Here is a 22,436-nt window from a genome sequence, read left to right as displayed (position 1 = left end):
GAACTCTATCAGTTGCTCTCTGATATCATTGGACATGTCTACAATTCTCCTAGCGACTGTGTCATTGGACAGTGGTACTGCACATGTCTTACGCTGCCTGCAAAATGAGAGTCTCTGCAATTGTATGCGGTTTACCTAGTGTACCGATCCTTTTGGCCACTACATACGATGCCTCCAAACACTGTTTAGACACAGTGCTGTGCACTGAAATGGTTGCCTGTTGCTGATGGAGGCCATCAAGCTTTCTTTTAAAATATTCAGCTGGTTTATTTTTAATGCCAGCATGCTTTGTTTGGAGGTGCCTTTTTAAATTGCCAGCACCTCGGCACACACGACACACTGAGGTCTCAGATCAGCCGTGACTGTAAACCCAAATTGCAGGTATGCTTCATCGTACCTTCAAAGCTTTTTTGCAGCTGGTGGTGCGTCGGTTGGCTTGTTGGTCCTCACAAGAAATTTCTCCATTTTGATGTGTTTTCAATAAAGTTTAGGCAATATGTAACTGTGTGTGTGGTGTATGTTGAGAGACGTATCAGGGGCTAATCAGTCGGGACTTAGGCACAATCTTTAATTAAACGAACAAAATAATTATTTTGCAGACAATTCAGATTTTATTTTAATACTTAACGATTGTAGTCCTCGTCAGTGTGTGTGTGTGTGTGTGTGTGTCTTAGTCGTGTGGGTAGTTTTAGCTAAGTGTAGCTACTGCCTAGCAGTTAAAAAAAATACTGGCTAGGGCTGAGATTTGATCTAATATTAAAAAAGAATGTTTGTGGGTTTAGTCTTTAAAAAGACTGTTGGGGTTTTGTAGTAAAGGCCTATGTAAATCGAGATTGATAAGACTAGCGAGAGCTGGCACAAGCTGAACTTGGCAAGAGACTAGACTAGAGTGAATGGAAAGCTATGTCGTGAGTCAATTTAAATGCAGTGATTTATTTTTGTGTGAGAGTGAGTGAACATTTACATTTATACCCCGCTCTGTAAGCCAGGGCGGGAACAGCGGCGGCCATGCGCATGCGCGATTCATTTGCAGCCTGGACGCGGAGGGGTGTGTGTCTCCTCTCTGCTCTGACTGCTGCGCGAGGCTACTGAGAGACTGACCGCCTGTGAGTGCTTTTGGATGGGAGAGGGGCTCACGGCAGCACCCGCTGCTCATTGAGCACAGTAGGCCTAACTGCAGAGTGATTCGTGCTTTCGAGTCTCCAAACAGCACAAAAGTCTCCAAAAACACCAGTAAAAGTCACTGGATTTGTCGCTTTTGACAAAAAAAAAAAAAAAAGCCGCCAGGAGGATGATTTGTTTGTGTTATAATCAGTGCTTGAAGTGGGGGGAAAAGATGGTGGCACTCTCTTTGCATTGGCAAATCATGACATTTTTACAGTGAAAAACAAAACTTGGAGATATTGCTGTTACAACAATGTATTGTTATTTATTTAGCATAGCGCATCTCACAGCAATACTCAATCGTGTTTTGAATGATTCAGTGTTGTGAACAAATCATTAACAATGTTGTCAAAGATTCAATGACCCATTCACAAACATCTGTCTCATTCTTGATTAAGTCGGCCGTTTGAACGAATCGTTTGAATGAACGACTCAATGACTCGCTTAATGAAACCGCTTATGCTTATCACCTACATTTGCGCTCACTATCGACAAACCAATCAAATTTGTTCAAAACTTTTTTTTTAAATCAGTCCAAACCCATTTTAATTTTTATTCAGGAGTTATGTATATACAAAACTATAACGTTTTATGACAGTAGTTTAGTGATAAAAAAAATGTGCCCAAAAAAACTTTTTTCCAGTTTTTTTTCCCTTCCATCGTAGCCTACTCGCGCCCCACCAGTTGAGAACCACTGCTCTATAGCATCCCAGTCCTATGGGTGAAGATGGCCTTCCCAATGTTCCAATCTATTCTCCATATTTTTTGGTAACTCACATTTAAAGGGTACACTAAAGACACATTTGAATGATTCTCTCATGTATTTTGCAACACCTCTATTGACCAGCCAGGTGAATATGAATGTGAAGTTAATATTTAACTACAAGCAATGCTCTCATCAATTTTTCCCTTTTATGAATTTTATATGTGGACCTTAAAACACTGTATCACTAAACTGTTTCACAATACACTTGTTTATATAGCCATTGTTAAAATCAAAGCCAAAGGATTTTGCAGACGTGCTTGTGAATACATTTCCTACCGGGCTGCAAAGTTCTGTAGACTTCCAATAATGGAAGACAGTAGGGTTGGGCGATGTCCCCTAAATTGGCAGTTGACGATGTTGACAGTAAAACATCGCGATGGACGATGATATCGTCGGGGGGTGGGGGGTTAATATAATTTCATATAATTTTCAAAAATGATATGAAAAATTATTATTTCGTTATTTTACTAACCCAACTAATGACTCGTCGGCTCTTTATCAGTAGGTTGCACGACACGTGAAGCATTTTTTTATTTAGCTTTCACTTAAGAAGAGTAGTGCAATTTTTATTTTAATATATCTCTTTACATAAATACTATTTTCCACTTAAAAACTATAATTTCGTTATTTTACTCATTGATGAGCAAAAGGTCGAGGCAGAAATGACCATGTACCTGCAGGAAATGGCCATTGATGGGGAAGAGGACCCGCTGACTTGGTGGAAAACGAACGACAAAAGGTTTCCGTTCATGGCAAGATTAGCATGGAAATATCTGTGCATATGTGCTACCAATACTCCATCAGAGCGGGTCTTCAGCACAGCGGGTAGTGTAGTTACTCCAATCCGCTTATTAAAACCAGATAAATTGAATATGTTGGTATTTCTGGCCAGAAACATCGAAATTTAAACATGGTCTATGGTGAAAGATATTAGACTTCTTTACGCATTTTTCGCCATCCGTTGCGGAGCTATTCGATTTTGCATATTTTTTAAACGTTCATTTGTGTAGTTCATATGACCACTTTACAATATTTCAATAACATAATTTATTTTTGTAGCCTGTGCTAAAGTTAATTGTGCTGCTAATTATAAGTGAGATGTTAATGCCGAGTTTCGGTCTGAGTGTTGTTCCCGTTTTCTAGTTCTTTATTTGTTGTTCTTCTATGTTTTAATAAATGTGTGTTATTCATATTCACCTTGTTTCTTTCATTTGATTTGACATTATGGATTCATGGCCAAGGAAATTGTTCTTTAAAAGTATTAACCAGACAAAAGTTATTTGACACTCGCTGGTCTGGGTTTATCTTAAACTGCCGCTTCAGTGTATACAAGAGCTATGTGACAATGAGCAAGATTTTCTGAGACACTACAACTACTAATAATTCATTAATAAAGGCTATTTTCTTGTAGCCTACAACATAAAATATTTTAATCTAAATGTACAGTGTAAGACATGTAAAAAAAAGACAAGAAGCTAACAATGTCAAGATTAATATTTGTGTAGCCTGCCTGATACGGTATTTTCACAGACTAACACGTCACGTCTCTGGCATATAATACAGTATTTAAAATAGCATATATGCATTAGTTATATTCTCAATTTAATTTACAGAGCAATCCCTGCAAAGTTTTTAGGTTAACTATAGAAGAGACTAGGATTAGTGAGTCACACTAGCAAGACTCGCAAAAGGGGGCGTGGCATCACGATGGTGGCTCTACATCATGATGTTGGTCAGCCATCACGATGGACGATGATATCGTCCATCGGCACAACTCTAGAAGACAGTTTCCTTAGCTCTTTTAAAAGCATAAAAAAACAACACTTTTCTTGGATGTCCATATGCTGTAAAGTGGCCTCAAAAAGAATGGGACACATTTTTTTTTACCTAATGCAATGATGAATCTATATGCATATGTAACTGATATAAAGGAGTTTGTCTTAATTACTTCCAAAACATTTTTTATTGTCACATTATTGCTTTATCATTGCTTTGAACTGGAGTCCATTTACATAATAGCAAAATCTACATTATGAACTGAAACTAGCCACTTCCTTTATCGTTTATAACGTGTGTACAAAAAAAGGAAAGCAACAACCTAAATGAGTCACGGGCTGCAGTATACTAGAAGACATGTCTCTCTGTACACATTTTTTTATTATTTTGGTTTCAGTTTATTTTATGACTTTAATGACTTCACGGACAATTGAACTGCAGTCTTACCCTTTCTGTAGAAGACAACATTGAGGAAGTCCTCTGCTTGCTTCTCAAGTTTGTTAATGTTGGACTGCTCTTGCTTAAAGCTGTCAGCTTCTGATAACACTTGGTTGTTCAAACCAACCAAATTTTCCTAGAGAATAAAAAAAGAGACAAAATCAATTCAATTAGAAAAACAAATGTATTTAAAATAAATATAGAATTAACAAATATGTAAATTAATATACAAAATCTATAATATATAAATATACATTGAAAGTTCAGGTAAAAAAAAACTTGGAAAAATGTGCCCGAAGACTACAGACAAACAACGATTTAACCCAAGCTAACAAAAAATGTATGAATAGATAAATAAATAAATAAATAAATAAATAAAATACTACTTTTCAATGTTTTTATAAATACATACTGTAAAGTTGTGAATATGAGCACTGTGAAGCTGTTTATTTCAAAGTAAAATATGTTGCTTTATTGTGTTTTACAGAGAAAATCCCAAGGGCAAATGACTGACAGTGATGTAGATCCTTTACAGTCTGTCATATCTGAAGATGTGTTGCAAAAACTTAAACACTACAGTATAAAAGCTATGATAATCAGTCATTTGTCTGATAAACATTCCTGAAAATGTTGGGGTTTTTTTCTTTCAAAACCAACCCAGCCACTACAAATATATTCAAAATGTGTCGTTTTTTTAATGTTAAAGGTTCATGAAACCGCCCAACATTTTTTGAGACGTTAACAGATATGTACAGGTTGCACATCATCAAAAACATTTATAGGCCGCATTATATTTATTGTTAATGGTAAAGTGGTTACTGTCCAGACGGGTGAGTGGAAACTCCACCCCAAGGTAGTGGAACAAATCTGGGTGAGATTTTACAGGGTAGAAGAGGACCTCTTCGCCTCTATGAACAGCGCAATGTCTCCTCTACTTCTCCCTGAGTCACCCAGCCCCCCTGGGTCTGGACGTGATGGCGCATACTGCCAAATTGTTTCAGTTCTGGACTTTCTGGAGGAAAAACTGTCAACAGGCATATGCCCTGCTACTCTCAGGGTTTATGCGGCCGCCATTTTGGCTTGCCACGCCTTGATGGACGGGGTGCCTTTGGGGAGGCATCCTCTACTTGCTCACTTCATTCGTGGAGCCATGCAACTGAGGCCTCCTGTTAAGACCAGAACTCCATCATGGGACTTAGCAATAGTCCTGGAGGGTCTGGTTGAGACCCCCTTTGAACCTCTAGAGTCAGCGTTTGACAGACTTCTGACTATCAAGATGGTCTTTCTTATGGCGATTACCACTCTTAAGAGGATTGGGGATCTACAGGCTCTGCCTGTTTAGAATTTGCCCCAGGTATGGCCAAAGCTATTCTGCATCCTCATCCTGACTACCTTCCTAAGGTGCCTTTTTCAACATGTTTATACTACTCCGGGCTCTTACGTCCTTGAGTCGACATCTCAAGCTCGTGTCTGAGACCTCTCGCGTTCTTGTGAGCACACTTCACAACCGTAGGGGTCCGGACAGCACCAGTGCTGCGGCGTGGGTATTGTGTTCCCAAAAGCGCTTAGCAAAGCGCAGCATCATAGTGAAGCTTTTTGTAAAGGGAACATCTCGGGTTACATGTGTAACCCTTGTTCCCTGAAAAAAGCGGAACTGGATGCTGCGCTTCTTTCACGCACAGGGACGTCCCAAGACTGCTCTTCAGAAAAAGATATCTGACGACACGCTGGTGACGCGTCTATTTATAGCCTGGCCACAGGTGCATCTAATGATCTCACCAGCCGAGGCTATAAATTCCGGTCAGTGTTCATTGACGTGTTACACACATATTCACAGCTGGTCACAATGCAGGATTGTTTCCAAAAGCGCTTAGCAAAGCGAAGCATCTCGTTCAGCTTTTTTCAGGAAACAAGGGTTACACATGTAACCAGAGACGTTTTCTCTCATGTTTTGATGTTCAGCCATCATTATTTCAAGACTGGCAGTGAGTGAGTTGTTTTGCTGTTCCAGACAAGTAAAGTATGGAAAGTAATTGGATTTAGAAGTCAATGTATTGTTTGTTTATTCCCATATCATTGAATATAAGCAATCTATTTTGCAGTTGAGTTCATCAATCTGGTCATGGTAAAAGTAGTTGAAACTATGAATATTGCATCCCGAGATCCCTGTATTTGGTTGTATATCGTCCAGTTGTCAAGAATGCGCATCCAGTATGATAGGCTCTCATTCTGTGGCTGAGCAGCTTGTGAGGTTTGTTGAGGTGCACTGACTGCCCCCTACTGACATGGCTCGTAAAAACACGAGGTTACATAAAAGGCCTACTTTAAGCTTGCATTATTCTGATGGTAAGAAAATATGCACTTTTATTTAAGTATTTACGTACAGTTTTAGAGCATGATTAAATGTGGAAAAATATATTCTCCTATCCCTGTTTGATATTCAGTGACAACTATAATTAAGCCATTGGAAGGTTTTATTGTCATTAACAATATTTTATTGATTCCACACTCATATTTAAACAAACAGCACAAGAATACATGGAATCAACTTTTATCAATTATGTGACACTGAATAACAGCAGACACACAGAGAACAGACAGTCCAAATAAAATTCTTGATATAACAAAAACATATAAATTAACCAACATAAAAGAATAAGGGTTCCACATGTAAATTATTTTCAAAATTTTCCCTCTCCACTGCTCCTCCCTGGCAACCTTCTAGGAAGGCAAAATAAGTGCCCCACTTCTTAGAGCACCCAAACTGCCCAGCCATCTACGTGACATCTCTTTAAAAGCTGCCACTCTGCCAAACTCGGTGCACCACTCATGAAATGAGGGCGCACCAGCCGACTTCCATCCCCTAAGGTTTACCTGCCTGCCGATCATCTGCTGGTAAGGACCCCATTTTGTATATGGTTGTTCATTACATTAATACCTGTGCCATCATCACCCATTGGCAAAATCCAATCTGAGTGCTCAAGACCTCACAGATAAAATTCTGACCAAACCCTCAACCAAAACTCTTGAATCTTATTACAGAACCAAAAAAACATGGGCTATGTCTCCATCCTCCAACTGGCATTGCCAGCAAGTAGGTGTGTCTTTAAGGCCAAGCCTATACAATCCAGATGGAGTCCAATAAAAACGATGCAGAATCTTACATTTAATGAGGCGCACCCTTGCATTCCTAGACATAGACTTAACATTTTTTAAATCCCATTCTCCATCTTAGAGTACTAAATTCAAGTCTCTCTCCCATAACTTCTTAAGAGATGTTAAAACCACATTCCCTAGACTCTGAATTAGCCAGGAATAGTAAGCTGAAGCTTCATGACCTTTTCTAAAAGCAGAAAGTACCATCTCAAGAGTGTCTGCCACTTTAGGGGGCTGCATACTACACCCAAAGGTGGTACAGAGTAGATGGCGCAGCTGTAAGTACCTGAAGAATTGAGATATGGTAATCCTAAACTGCTGTATTATATTTTCAAAGGTTCTCAACACTCCATTTTCATACAGGTCACCCAGAGAAGCAACACCCTTCTCAATCCATTCTGTCCAGCAGAAAGGAGAATTATTAATGCATAATTTAGGGTTCAACCAAATATTGCGGCAACATTCAGGTAAATGTCAGAGTTGAATACACGTAAAATTGTATCCACACTAAATGCACGTGCGAGATAACGGGATGTGTCTTTACTTCTCTGGGCAGCTTGGTTGAAAGAATTTGTAATGGCAAGATAGGGGCAAGGACCTCCTGTTCAATAAAGAACCAGCGAGGGGCACTCTCAGGTTGAAGCGACCAATGTGCCAAATGTCTGAGATCAAAAGCATAACAGTAAAACAAAATCTTGGGGGGACCTAACCAACTTTTGTCAATTGGCCTATGTAACATACAGGAATACAACTGATATACAACAGGAATACAATTAATTTTTATAACATTAACCTTCCCAGTCATAGATAAATGTATTAAAAACCACCTGTCCACATCACTCGAAAAACTTTTTATTAAAGGAACCAAATTACCTGTAAATAAATCACTCAAATTTGCTGGGAATACTTTTATTTAATACAAATACTTAATGCCCTGCTTGGGCCACTGGAATGCGCCCGTTTGCAAAGCCATTACAGGGCAATATGCTGTCAGAGCCAAAACTTTGGATTTAGACCAATTCACTCTGTATACTGAGAACTTAGAAAAGGAATTAATAATTCTGTGGAGGCAAGACATAGATCTAGTAGGGTCAGAGAATTTATTATAAAATATCATCTGCATAAAGCAAAAGCTCCCACCACTCCCACCTCCCCTGGAAAATAATCATCCTTTCATATACTTTAAGAAAAAGTGGAGCCAGTTCTGTAGCATAAGATCTAAACAATTCAGCGGCAAAGCCGCCTGGCCCCGGAGCCTTGCCTTTAGGCAAGGCCTTAATTACCTCACCAAGCTCCTCCAAGGTTATTTCAGAATAAAGAGAACTGTTTTGCTCAGTCGTCCGTTTAGGAAGATCTAATGGTTCCACAAAGTTTCTAATATCCTCATCAGTAGACAAAGATGTAGAACTATAGAGATCAACATAGAATTCTTTAAAAGCATTATTAATATAAGTTTGGGGCGGGACTATGTGCAATGAATATCCTGTTTTTTGTTGCTAGAGACACGGAAATTACACACTTCACCTTTAAAGTGCTGCATAGAAAACACTGCACTACTCAAGGTGAAATGTTTCATGAAATTCCTAATGCCTTATTTGCTGACATGGTGACAAAAAACTTGAAAAGTTATATTACCTTCACTTTTTCCCGTCTTAAGCAGCAAAAGAGACAATTTTCATCAAACGACCAATCTGACACCCCCTGTGGCTCACAATCTGTAAGAACAACATATAGAAAAATATCAGGAGTTGTAGTATCAGCATCAGTTTACCAACAAGCAGTACAATGAACAAATGTAAAATATTAAACAGGGGCTGCTTATAATATGCGGTTTTTCCTGAATTAAAAACAAGAACATTTCTTCTATTTCTGGTAGCGGCTGTGTCTTGACGGATTGATGGCAAAACAACTCACGTGGACAATCTACCATTCCAGACACCAAGTATATGAGGTAAGTCAAACAAAAAGTGTGTTAAAAAGATATTTATTGTTAGAATAATAAAGTAGCTTTTTTACCACCAGCAGATTTCACTGAGGGAATATATATGTTTTGTTAAAATTGATTTTCGGTATCTGCCAAACATCTGTGCATCCTTACTATTTAAAAAAATCTAAATCCCTTTGTTGTCACTCAACCATATACATAAGTGCAACAGTGGGTGAAAGTCTTTCTATTTGAATTATAAAAAATATTTGTCTGACAAGCAACAAGAAATAAAGAAATAACCAGTACATTCAGTTATGACCAATAAAATATGCCTCTCATCCACAACAAACTGCATTTTTCTTTACCAAAAATGTCAATTTTGAATAAGATCTCCATAAAAGCATACTTCTGAAATCACATTAGAAACTGAAAAGGGAGTTATCCCAAAGGGTGCTTTAATTTAAGTAATATTTCCATAATTTGACAATTTAACTCATACACACTTGTATGTCCTCCAGGACCAGACAACTGTTTTAACCATTTCACCTTTTATGGTAGACCCACAGCTTTTTGGTGAATTTACAAAGGACCTAATACAGAGCCCTGAGGCACTCCATTATTCCACAGAAAAAATATAATCAAGGATTGGTTTGTTTCTTTAAAAGGAAGACATTAATTAGCATTTATCATACTCCGCTGCATGTTGCCTGGATGATGAGGATTTAACAGTATTCAGCATCAAATGTGAACCAAGCTGGATTGTATCAAATTGAACCATGACATACTGATAAAGGTACCTTTGTTGAATATAGACTACAGAAGATGTCTCTTGCATATGATGCTTCTAGTCAAGGCCATAGTGACTATAGACATTGAGGGGGATGTGTGCCCAACCCCCCCTCTAAACATTATTAGATTGTATCCCCCTATTTCTATACTGTTTAAAGAGATACATTCATACATTATATTATTAAATTACATTAATCATCATTGTCATTTATCACTGTTACACTTACCTTGAAAGAGGGTAAGATCTTTTACTAGTCCTGGTCCAAACAACCCCTCCAAAATACTTTCAAACCCTGTGGAGAAGACAAAGGTACATTCTTAATAGCTATATGAAAGGTCTTTAATTACAGCTCTCACTTCTTCCCATGTCCACCCCCACACATTTACAAACTACTTTCAATTTGATCAACCAAATCCATTCTTTTTCCAATATAATACTGCCACTCAATTTAATTAACTACAAATACTGGATCAGTGGCATAGTTACATGAATACACAGTGATGAATCCTCTAAAATGGGAGTCAAAAGAAAGATAAGTATTATACTCTTTAAATGCCTCACTCTAGTAATCTAGTGAAAAGAGTTTTTCAATAAGAGAATGTGGTTATATTCAGCTTGAAGAGAGGCTATGATTAGAAATGACATCTATATTTCAGAAAGATGCCTGATTTATGAAGCAGTTTTGCACATTTAAACCAAACTAGAAATACAATATATATCAGTGACCATATCATATTTATCAATGTTGATGGGATTTTTTGGGGTATTATTATTATTATTGATATCAGTCTGATTAGACCAATATTGGAAGGCAATGATATCAGCGCTATTTACCATTTAATCAAAATGTTACTACTGTATATGCTTTATATGGTGTTTGTTAATTTAATGTTAATATAAAATTGTAAACTGTTAGTTCATAATGCATTAACTAATGTTAATATATATATATATATATATATATATATATATATATATATATATATATATATATATATATATATATATATATATATATATATATATAAAAGAAATTGTGCTAAAATCTATTAGAAGCTATATCTAGAAGTTGAAATTGACATTGATTAATAAATGTTGCACTGTTCGTGTCTACTGTAGTCCATGTTAACAATTGCATTAACTAAATGTATACTACCTTATTTAAAAATTTTACCTAATATACTAGATTAGCTAGTGTGATTGTTTTGTAAAAATAGAAGAAGATACTTATTTTCAGAGAAATCTTAATTTAGTTGAGTTCATGCTTTAAACATGAAAAATAAATATTTGCCAATCGGGTAAAAACAATAAGTTTTTCTTACCCCATTGGCAAATTATTATTATAAACATATAAGTTAATACATTTTGTTAGATTACTTAGAAAACACCATATATCTTATGTCATTTTGCATCTTGTTTTAAGCATTTTAAGATATTTTTACTGGAAAACAAGACAAAATTACTCTAAATGACTTTACTTTTTGAAGTATAGGTTATATCGGCCATCATATTTACAATAATTATTGTCTATCTGCATGACAAATTTTGTATGCATTCCTGAGCCCACTCCACGTGATTTTAACATGAACGGACCATAGTGGCATTTTCTGAAGTTGGTATGTATGCAAATACATATTCTTCAATACCGCTCTCAGTTATGCTGTCATTATGATGAAGATGAACACGATCACAAGTTTTTTGTCTTCAGGAGACTGCAGTATGTTTGACAGAAGCAGAAACAGTCAGGTTTAGTTAGTGTGATTCACTATTCATCAGCTGTTCCCACAACAGTTTGCCTCTAAAGCATGCATTTCAAATTGTTGCTTTGAAAACTAAAAATATACACTTCAAAGAGTTCCAACATTCCAGTTTGTTAAATGCGTCGCATTACTGCTAAAACTGCAGTGGTTTTCATGCTTTAGTGGATAATTCGATCGGTACACAACGATCAGGCATTGTGCAGAGAATGCAAAATGGTTAAAAGGTAAAAAAAAATTATATATATATATATATATATATATATATATATATATATATATATATATATATATATATATATATATATATATATATATATATATATATATATATATATATTTTTTTTTAAATCACAAAAATGTTTGCAACAAAAAAAAAAAAAACCTTAACCTCCCCAAAAACCACAAACAATGGTCTAGGCCATATAACATATAACCCATCAGACTATCAGAAATGTGCAACTGGTACAGATTCTGCCAGACCATGGTGTATCCGCAGCGCAGCTTTAAAAAAATCTGACACTGAGCAGATAAAAAGCCTACTTTGCAAACAGTGTCACAGACGGATGCTTCAAGTGTAGATAGCTTTGATTTATAATGGTAGCATTTTAGTTTTGACACATTGTGCCACTCTGCCCATGTCCAGTGTAAACTTAGTGCAAATGTAGGTTGTTTACATTTTCTAAGCAATATTGCAACTTGAAGCAGTAATATAAAATGCAACATGCAAATTGATGTGCGCGCAGTCATTTTACAATAGGGAAATGTCCTGTTCATATTTAAATCATGTTTCGCAAATCAGCATTTTTTGCATTGTGACATTTTTAGGACACCCCCGAAATATTATCGTTTTTTGAATGTCTTGAGTCATTTTCTTTAATGCAAAAGGGCAGATGGAGGAGAACTGTGTGGGATATAACCACAAAAGAGCAACTCATTCAATCCAACAAGACTAATATTCATACCACACAACCCTAAATCACAGAGAACAAGTAATGAATGCATTGCAAACGTCCACAAAATTAAGGAACAACAGTTAAAAAATGGTGGGGAAATTTGTCATGAAGGGGGTCGCAAACTAACACAAACGAGGTAATCAATTTGACACCAGGGAGGGTCACATCAGCAGCTTTTTGCTTGAACTTCCTGGTGACCATTAATAGTCTATATATAGTGTAGAGGATGTATGAATAATTTACCTTCACTGGGCAACAAGCACCTATGTCTCTAACCAGTAGATAAGATCAATATACTGTACCCGAGTCAAGATGTCTGAGGAATAGAAATGGAAAGAAGAACACTATTTCCAAGCTCTTGAGCAAGATGTTAAGATCCCCACACAAGCTATTTTTTAGATATTACATTTAATTAAATCTATCATAACAAACTGCATCTGTTCAATCCATTAAAAGTGATTGTTTTTAGAAGACTCACTTACTGTAAAAACCACTGAGTGTTTCACTTATGTCTCTTAAACCGTGATCTACATTACAACAGTAACCTTATATATATATAGATATAGATAGATATATACATAAATTAAGAGACCGCTGCAAAGTTATCAGTTTCTCTGGATTTACTATTTATAGGTATGTGTTTGAGTAAAATGAACATTTTTGTTTTATTCTATTCGCAAGGATCCTGGAGGGGGCCTGGGAGTATGCCCATCCGGTCTACATGTGTTTTGTGGATCTGGAGAAGCGTATGACCGGGTCCCCGGGAGAGACTGTGGGAGGTGCTGCTGAGAGTGCAGGGGTGGGGGGTCCCTTCTTAGGGCTGATCCAATCCCTGTACGTCCAAAGCGAGGAGCTGTGTCCGGTCCTCGGCACAAAGTCGAGTTCATTCCATGTGGGGGTTGGTCTCCGCCAAGGCTGCGCTTTGTCACCAATCCTGTTTGTGATATTCATGGACAGGATATCGAGCGTAGTCGGGTGGGGAAGGTGTGCTGATTCGGTGGGCTGGGGATCTCATCGCTGCTTTTGCAGATGATGTTGTCTTCATGTCATCATCGGTCCGTGACCTTCAGCTCTCACTGGATAAGCTTGGCAGTCGAGTGTGAAGCAGCTGGGATGAGGATTAGCACCTCTAAATCTGAGGCCATGGTTCTCAGCAGGAAACCGATGGAGTGCGTACTCCAGGTAGGGAATGAGGTTTTGCCCCAAGTGAAGGAGTTCAAGTACCTCGGGGTCTTGTTCACGAGTGAGGGGACAATGGAGCGGGAGGTTGGCGGAGAATCGGGGCAGCAGGGGCGGTATTGCACTGGCTCTATCGCACCGTTGTCCGCAAAAGAGAGCTGAGCCGAAGGCAAAGCTCTCGATCTACCGATCAATTTTCGTTCCTACCCTCACCTATGGTCATGAAGGTTGGGTCATGACCGAGAAGAACTAGGTCGCTGAGTACAAGCGGCGAAATGGGCTTCCTCAGAAGGGTGGCGGGCTTCTCCCTTAGAGATAGGGTGAGGAGCTCAGTCATCCGTGAGGAGCTTCGGAGTAGAGCCGCTGCTCGCTTGCGTTGAAAGGAGTCAGTTGAGGTGGTTTGGGCATCTGGTAAGGATGCCCCTGGCCGCCTCCCTAGGGAGGTGTTTCAGGCACGTCCAGCTGGGAGGAGGCCTCGGGAAGACCCAGGACTAGGTGGAGAGATTACATCTCCACACTGGCCCGAGACGCCTCGGGGTCGCCCAGTCAGAGCTGGTTAATGTGGCTCAGGATAGGGAAGTTTGGGGCCCCCTGCTGGAGCAGCTGCCCCCGCGACCCGACTTCGGATAAGCGGTTGAAGATGGATGGATGGATGGGATCTATAAAGTACTGACAACATTTCTCCCAAATTTCAAATAACAATATGGTCAATTAGAGCATTTATTTGCATCCATCTTCTTCTTGATCACATTCCAGAGGTTTTCAATGGGGTTCAGGTCTGGAGATTGGGCTGGCCATGACAGGGTCTTGTGTTCCTCCATCCACACCTTGACTGACCTGACTGTGCGGCATTGAGCATTGTCCTTCTGGAAAAACCAATCCTCAGAGTTGGGGAACATTGTCAGAGCCGAAAGAAGCAAGTTTTCTTCCAGGATAACCTTGTATGTGGCTTGATTCATGCGTCCTACACAAAGACAAATCTGCCCGATTCCAGCTTTGCTGAAGCACCCCCAGACCATCACTGATTCTCCATCAAATTTCACAGTGGGTGAGAGACATTGTGGATTGAAGGCCTCTCCAGGTCTCCATCTAACCATTAGATGACCAGGTGGAGGATCGGTGAAGTGTATATGTATATAAAAGAAGGGAAGAAGATGAGAATTTCCATGGGAAATTATAAAGGAAAATATGGTGAAATAGGATTAGAAAATGTTGCAATGGTATTCGACTATGCATCAGAGGTTGTGTGCTATGTGTTTGGCCAACTCTCTGGCAAATACTGTAGTTTTATCCCTGAAGAATGAATTTGAAATGTGCTGTTAAAGTGCCGTTTTGTGTTAGTGTAAAGTTTTGATCATAACTCCTCATGGTGGTACGCATGTTAATGACACAAAAACGTACCACAGTTAGGTCAGTACAATGTGGAAGAGACCTGTGGGGGCAGGGGTTGGGGGAGAATTGAACTTCAGACCAAGCAATCGAACCAAGTGTCAAAACATCCTAAGAGAGTCTTGTGTTTCTCAAGAGTGATGGCATGTCAATTTGAAGATTTTCACACTTTGAGCCGAGAACTGAACCTTGAGGCATGCACTTGACATAAGGCCCCTAGGAAATGAACTTGGATAAAAAAAATGTTTCTATATAAATATAGTAAAATAACCTGTATTCTTTGGCATTTAAAAAAAATCTTTTTAAAACTGAATTATTGCTATTGAGGCTTTAAATATCTAAAATAGCAAAATTACATTTAGAAATAGCACACTTTCCGAACCGAGCTGTTGACAATGTATTTCAAACTTCTTTCATAACATTTTTAAGAAACCAAGCACCACCCAATATATCAATATCATCTTACATAAAAGGAAAGGGAGAAAAAAAGACCATCTTTCTATCTCTCTCTGGGGAGGACAATACCTTCATTAAACCATTAAAAATCAGCATATTGGAGACGGTGCACACTTGCCTCCCTGCAGTTTATCGTAACCCTAAATTAAACTCACTCCCTACCCCCAATCCCTAACATCATTCATGCAGAGGGGCTAGAAAGGGGGGTTGGGTTTGTACTTCAAGGGAAATCTGTGTCAACTACAACCATCTCTATTTGCAAGGGTCATTCCATGAGAGGATAGTACAAGAAAAAAAAAATCTAAAATAGTAGCATGACATCCTGGCCAGAGATGACTAAAACGAGACATCATGTTGAATCAAACTTCATTTAGAGGTTTTGAGAACAAACTAGTGAACAAATTGACCAATAAAATGAATGTGATTGACCAACACGCCATTATACCAAGAGGCACACACATTCATCTTGGATAAATCTTCTAGAAAGTTGCTAGGCCTGCATATATCCTTAAATATTTACAACATTTGTGATTATTTTGTTGATGAAAGTATAACATTAAGCAACATAGTGAATATCAAAATGATTTTCATGTCATTTTATTTGGCATTAGACTGGTTTTGCAATCCTTTTTTGTTTTGCATCTCAAGAGTACGAGTATTAGCAAGGTTGCTGCAGAGTTTTTAATATCAAATTTAAGACTTTTTAAGACCTATTCAAAACCTGAACAAACAAAATGAATACCGTATCCCTATTCCAAAACAAACCCAAACAATGTAAAAAAAAAAATCATATATCACAAACTCTTACTTAAACAGGCAGGGACACACATTCAACATGGCCTTAACATTGTTTATCAGTAAAACAGGATAGGATCTACTGTATGCAAGACATGTTATTCACATATACCGATCAGCTACAACATTAAAACCACCTGCCTAATATTGTGTAGGTCCCCTTCATGCCACCAAAACAGCGTGAACCCACATCTCAGAATAGCGTTCTTCACACCACAATTGTACAGAGTGGTTATCTGAGTTATCGTAGACTTTGTCAGTTCGAACCAGTCTGATTATTTTCTGTTGACCTCTCTCATCAACAAGACATTTCTGTCCACAGAACTGCCGCTCACTGGATGTTTTTTGTTTTTAGCACCATTCGGAGTAAATTCTAGAGACTGTTGTGTGTGAAAATCCCAGAAGCTCAACAGTTACAGAAATACTCAAACCAGCCCATCTGTCACCAACAATCATGCCACAATCGAAATCACTGAGATCAAATTTTTTCCCCCCATTCTGATGGTTGATGTGAACATTAACTGAAGCTCCTGCCCATATCTGCATGATTTTATCCACTGCTGCCACATGATTGGTTGATTAGATAATCGCATGGATGATTGTTGGTGACAGATGGGCTGGTCTGAGTATTTCTGTAACTGTTGATCTCCTGGGATTTTCACACACAACAGTCTCTAGAGTTTACTCAGAATGGTGCAAAAAACATCCAGTGAGCGGCAGTTCTGCGAACAGAAATGTCTTGTTGATAAGAGAGGTCAACAGAGAATGACCAGACTGGTTTGAACTGACAAAGTCTACAAAGACCTACACAATATTAGGCAGGTGGTTTTAATGTTGTAGCTGATCCGTGCGTGTGTTTGAATATATACTGTATATACACTACCAGTCAAAAACACTTGACTTAAATGTTTCTTGTGATCTTAAAAATCTTTGATCTGAAGGTGTATGCTTAAATGTTTGAAATTAGTTGTTGACGAAAATATAACTGTGCCACCTTATTAATTGATTTCATTATAAAATAAAAATTTAATAAAACATTTTTTTTTAAATTGATCATTTGGACCAACGAATAAAGAAAAGCAGCCAAAAAGTGCCCAACATAGACGGAAACTTCAATACTGTTTAAAAAGCATCTCAGGGTGATTCTGCAAATTCTAGGCAAAGGATGACTACTTAGATGATGCTAAAATATAACACAGTTTTGATTTATTTTGGATATTGTTTAGTCTCAACATAACTCCCATAGTCCATTTATGTTATTCCATAGTTTTGATGACTTTACTATTATTCTAAAATGTGAAGAAAAAAAAATAATGTATAAAAAATATTAAAAAAATAAACTAAATAATATGTACCAAACCTTCCACCCGCCCTCTTTCTACAGCCCATTTTGGTGTTTCAAGAGTGCTTCTCCACATTTCAACTGCATTTATCCAATTTCACTCCAAGCATGTTCAAATTGGGGAGGGGCGATAGAAACTAGGTCATTTCTCTTTATTTGGTTGAGGAGATAACCTACTAAAAAAGCCACACTACTGCTCTTTCTGAAAGAGCAATCCAAATCTATAAAGAACCTGCCATTGCATCCCTGACAGCTTTTTTCATAACTTAGAAAAAGACTAAACGGCTATGCAACGTTTCCATGATAATTCTCTGACAGGAAGCTGTCGGCAGAAATGCAGTGTGGCAGCATGCAGGATTCACACTGTGCAGTTCAACGATCCTGTTGGGGACAATGATTTATTCAGTGCGCCATGTGCCAATAGCAGAACCTCTAATTTATTATCCAATTATTTAATTATCCAACTGAATGTCCCTGAAATGATTAGGAATTCAATTGAACACATCAGACTTGAAATCTTGTTTTATTCTTTATATACGCTTCAAAATAAATGACATAAAATATTAATGTATTCAATAAGCACTCACCGAGAAATCTAACTTGAAGAAAATGAAAGACTTGTGAAATTTTATACAAACATTAAAACAAGTTTTACGATTCACCACAGGGTTTTTAGTGCATTGATATGCAGTTGTGGTGTTTTGGGTGGTGCTTACTGGCCCAAGCAATACAGTCTCTAGTAATAATTTGTATAAGATAGCAAAATCATAATAAAGCAATATCACATGAGTAAGATTGCTGTTATGGCTGTATATCAGCACGGCTATTAGCATTTCTGATATATGGACAAAACGGCATGATTATGAGGGCAATATTGCTTTTATACAACAGTTCACCAAACAAGGAAATAAATAAGGAAAAACAAATCAACGAACACATTTTTATTTATTAAATGATCTGCCATTGCTAGTTCAAATGATGCACCCAACCCTCCGTTACTAATTCAAACGAATCACTGTAGAACTTGTAATGACGGCTTAGTTATTAGAAATTATTGGAGTAAAAAGGATGTGTGTGTGAGATTGAGAATGTGTGATTACCCTGTCTGATGCGACTCCCAAGCAGTGATGAACAGCAATGCTTAATGGAGATGGGATGAAATAGAGATATTTTTCCTTGTGATATTGTATCAATATTTGCAGGCTGAGTATAAATATTATAATTTATATTTTTTCACATTATGTTGATGGGAAACATTATTTCTCTTTGCCAGATCTAGGAAATCAACATCAGTCTCTTAGAAGGCGCCGTTATCATGCTTTACTCATATATCACCCACCGTTAATAAAACGTTAATATCATTATCATAGTATTGTATTGAATCCATGTTGTAATAAATAATGATTTTAATGTGTTTAGGCTACTATGATATTCATAAATACCAGTGGTGAATTCTCAGGGCCAGCAAAGCCTTCTCTGCTGGCCTAACATCCCAAATAAATACATATATTTCACCTGAAGCATACATGCAAGCGCTACAGCATTGTTTATCAGTTGGGTTGCTAGGAGACATCTCTAACGGGATTCAAACATCTCCTAAGCTAATGGGAGCATTGCAGTTCCAAGTATCGGGGAATGGAATGCATTTATGGTTGGAGATATCAAGTAGGAATATCCCACATCCAACTTGAATGGAACGCAGCATAACCGTGTATCCTGACAACATTTTATTTATTGCAAACAACATTTAAATCGCAAATATTATTAGATAGATTTTTCCAGGTATTATAGATCTCCTTGATAGATTCATATGAAAAAATGGTTTTTGAATATCTGTTCGGGAGACTTTCATTTCACAACTCAGTCATGCTGCAGTAAAAATTAGGCTTGCTTGAGCATTAAGTGTCATTTCAAGTTCTGGCTTTCGTGCGTGGACGTGTTTTTAAAATGTCAGTTGGTATAATTAGTTAGCTGCGACATAATGTATGATGCCCAAAGGCATAGGGTGTCTTATTCATTGTGAATCTGGATGGCATGAATCACATTGAAGCCCTAGACTGTAAATACATGGCCCGCCACTGATAAATACTATAATTGTTTTTAGAAAGACTAGCTATATTGACCTAACCACAGAAATAGGACGCATTGTGGTCTGGTCTTACATACTTATAGCTTTGCAATGTACTGTACATTGATATTAGGAAATAAACTCACCTTGTTTTGTAAACTGGCACTGTTATATTATTTTACATTTGATTTGGTAACAGTTCTCTGAAGTCCAATGAAGCTGAATGAGTAACACTGAGTGAATTATCGCAATATATCGCAGTTTTGAATCGCAATACACCAAAAATAAAGAAAACGTAATAATATCATATTGTGACCTAAATATCGATATAATATCATATCGCCAGTTACCTTGTGATTCCCATCCCTAATGCTTAAGCTGTTAATTTAACTCTGTTGCTCAGAAATAGTGTGACAGTTAACTACTCAGTGCGATCGTGGAGTGAAGCTGCCTATTTGACGTGCTGACGTCCTACGAGTATTTCACTCCTGTTCAAGTATTTTTGTCAGAGAGAAAACATGAAGAACGGCAGTTTCATTCTTGTATATTTCTTGGGGAACTATTATTTTGACAGACACGGAAAGTTTTCTCTTCTCTGCCATGTTGAAAGTTTACGTCTCTCATCCCATCATTGAACAAACATCAGTGAACAAACTCTATGACTTATTCCATATTCATTTGTGCAAAACTAATTACTGATGTATGTCAATAACCTGTAATCTTCTTCCCTGTAATACATGTTTTGTGACAAAATTTAAGACTTGGGGTTAAGGGTTGGTCCTTTTCCCTAGACCCAAATATGAACAATAGTAATTGTGATGCTTGGCTTTTAAAAAAAAATCCACTTTAAATCACTATATAAATGTACAAACTACAACAGTTAGTCAAAAAGTAACCAAATTAATTAAAAACCTTATCTTACATTTCCAAATTTAGTAGCACAATTTTACTTCACAATTCAACATTTAGTGTACTCATTGCTAGATACAGTGGCACTTTATCAAAAAGCAGCACAAAACAATTACAAAAGCATGTAAGTTTAATTCAACGCTTAAGACCGCTCATATTATTAGTAGAGTATAACAGATGTGGAGGTAGTTAAGACTACCTTGAAGATTTGACTGCTTCTACTGCAGCCAGATAGATTTACCCTTGACACAGTTACTTGCTCCGTCACCTGAAAGGGTATGCCTCACACACACACACAACTGTTGAATGAATAGTAAAGAAACAGCTGGTTATTACAATGTGAAATCAATAGTTCTCTATTTTACAAACTCAACAGACACAAAAGCTCCGAACAGCTGACCTTATCGAACACTGAACATTTCCTAAGAGTTTTTTCTTTGGCTTAAAATAATAGCAGCCTAAAGGGAACAAATGGCACGGTGTTTTCTTTTTTTCCAATTTTGTCCTTTTGTCACTTTTTTATTAATTAATCGTACAGTGGAGATACGACAGGAAATGAATGAAAAAGACAATTTGATCGTCATGGATTCGAACCTGAGGTTTCTATGAGTCTATTCAGTATGTTAGCTGTAGGGGAAAACTGGCATGTTTTTAAGCCATTTTGCTCATACATAGTTTTTAATTCAAAGTTCAATCACCACAATGTTTTATATTGTACGAACATAAATAAAAGAATGCCATATTACCTGTGAAAGATTAATGATATAAGTGTACGTTACTGTAATTTTGACTGCCTTCACAATTTAACGTCCTTTATCCTCATTCTTCATACAGACATTCTCGTCAAACTAATTAATTTGAAGGACTGCAGAAAAAGCTAATTAAGAGGTCACAAGGTGCGCATATTTTATTATTAGGAGGAATAGAAAAAGGGACGTTTGTATCTGCAGACTGGGCTTTTCTAAGATGTGTGTTTCCAAACCTCTGAGCCTAAAGGAGGGTTTGCACGTTGCCTAGTGACACTGGGCGAGATCGCTGTACTATACTATACTCCTAATTAGCCTTTCCTCTCCATCCTTTTGTCTCCCGCTGCACATCAGTCATTTTACAGAATATATTTAGCTTGTTTGTCTTCATCCATTAGATGCAAAACTAACTATGATTCTCAAATGAATTGCCGTTTTCACCAGCTGTTTCCAGCTGCCGAGCAATGTTGCATTTGTGTGCGTTTTAAATGGAATTCAACTAAAGTACGGTCATGTGTGCAGAAATCAGCTATTTTATAACAGCTCCGAATGTGGCTCATCCAGTCCAGTCTTTGCTTTTTTTTCTCCCCAATTTGGCATGCCCAATTCCCAATGCGCTCCAAGTCCTCGTGGTGGCATAGTGACTCAATCCGGGTGGCGGAGGACGGATCTCAGTTGCCTCCGCGTCTGAGACCTTCAATCCACGCATTTCATCACATGGCTTGTTGAGCATGTTACCGTGGAGACGTAGAGCGTGTGAAGGCTTCACGCTATTCTCCGCGGCATCCACGCACAACTCACCACGTGCCCCACTGAGAATGA

The 22,436-nt window shown here is 37.7% G+C and overlaps 1 protein-coding gene across 2 annotated transcripts in view; it reads right to left on the bottom strand.

The window, feature by feature from the left end:
• LOC127641045 (ligand-dependent corepressor-like) overlaps window positions 1–22,436 on the bottom strand; it is a 98,863-nt gene that overhangs the window by 58,711 nt on the left and 17,716 nt on the right. For both annotated transcript variants that reach the window (XM_052123801.1, XM_052123800.1), the window contains exons 2-4: window positions 10,244–10,309; window positions 8,936–9,015; window positions 4,154–4,280 (exon numbers count right to left, since the gene is read on the bottom strand). In XM_052123801.1, the coding sequence (XP_051979761.1) occupies window positions 4,154–4,280; window positions 8,936–9,015; window positions 10,244–10,309 (273 nt within the window). The remainder of the gene's footprint in view (window positions 1–4,153; window positions 4,281–8,935; window positions 9,016–10,243; window positions 10,310–22,436) is intronic.

Source organism: Xyrauchen texanus, chromosome 50 (genome assembly GCF_025860055.1).
Source record: "Xyrauchen texanus isolate HMW12.3.18 chromosome 50, RBS_HiC_50CHRs, whole genome shotgun sequence".
NCBI lineage: Eukaryota > Metazoa > Chordata > Actinopteri > Cypriniformes > Catostomidae > Xyrauchen > Xyrauchen texanus.
Note: the sequence above shows the minus strand (reverse complement) of the source record. Positions and strands in the feature narration are given on the sequence as shown.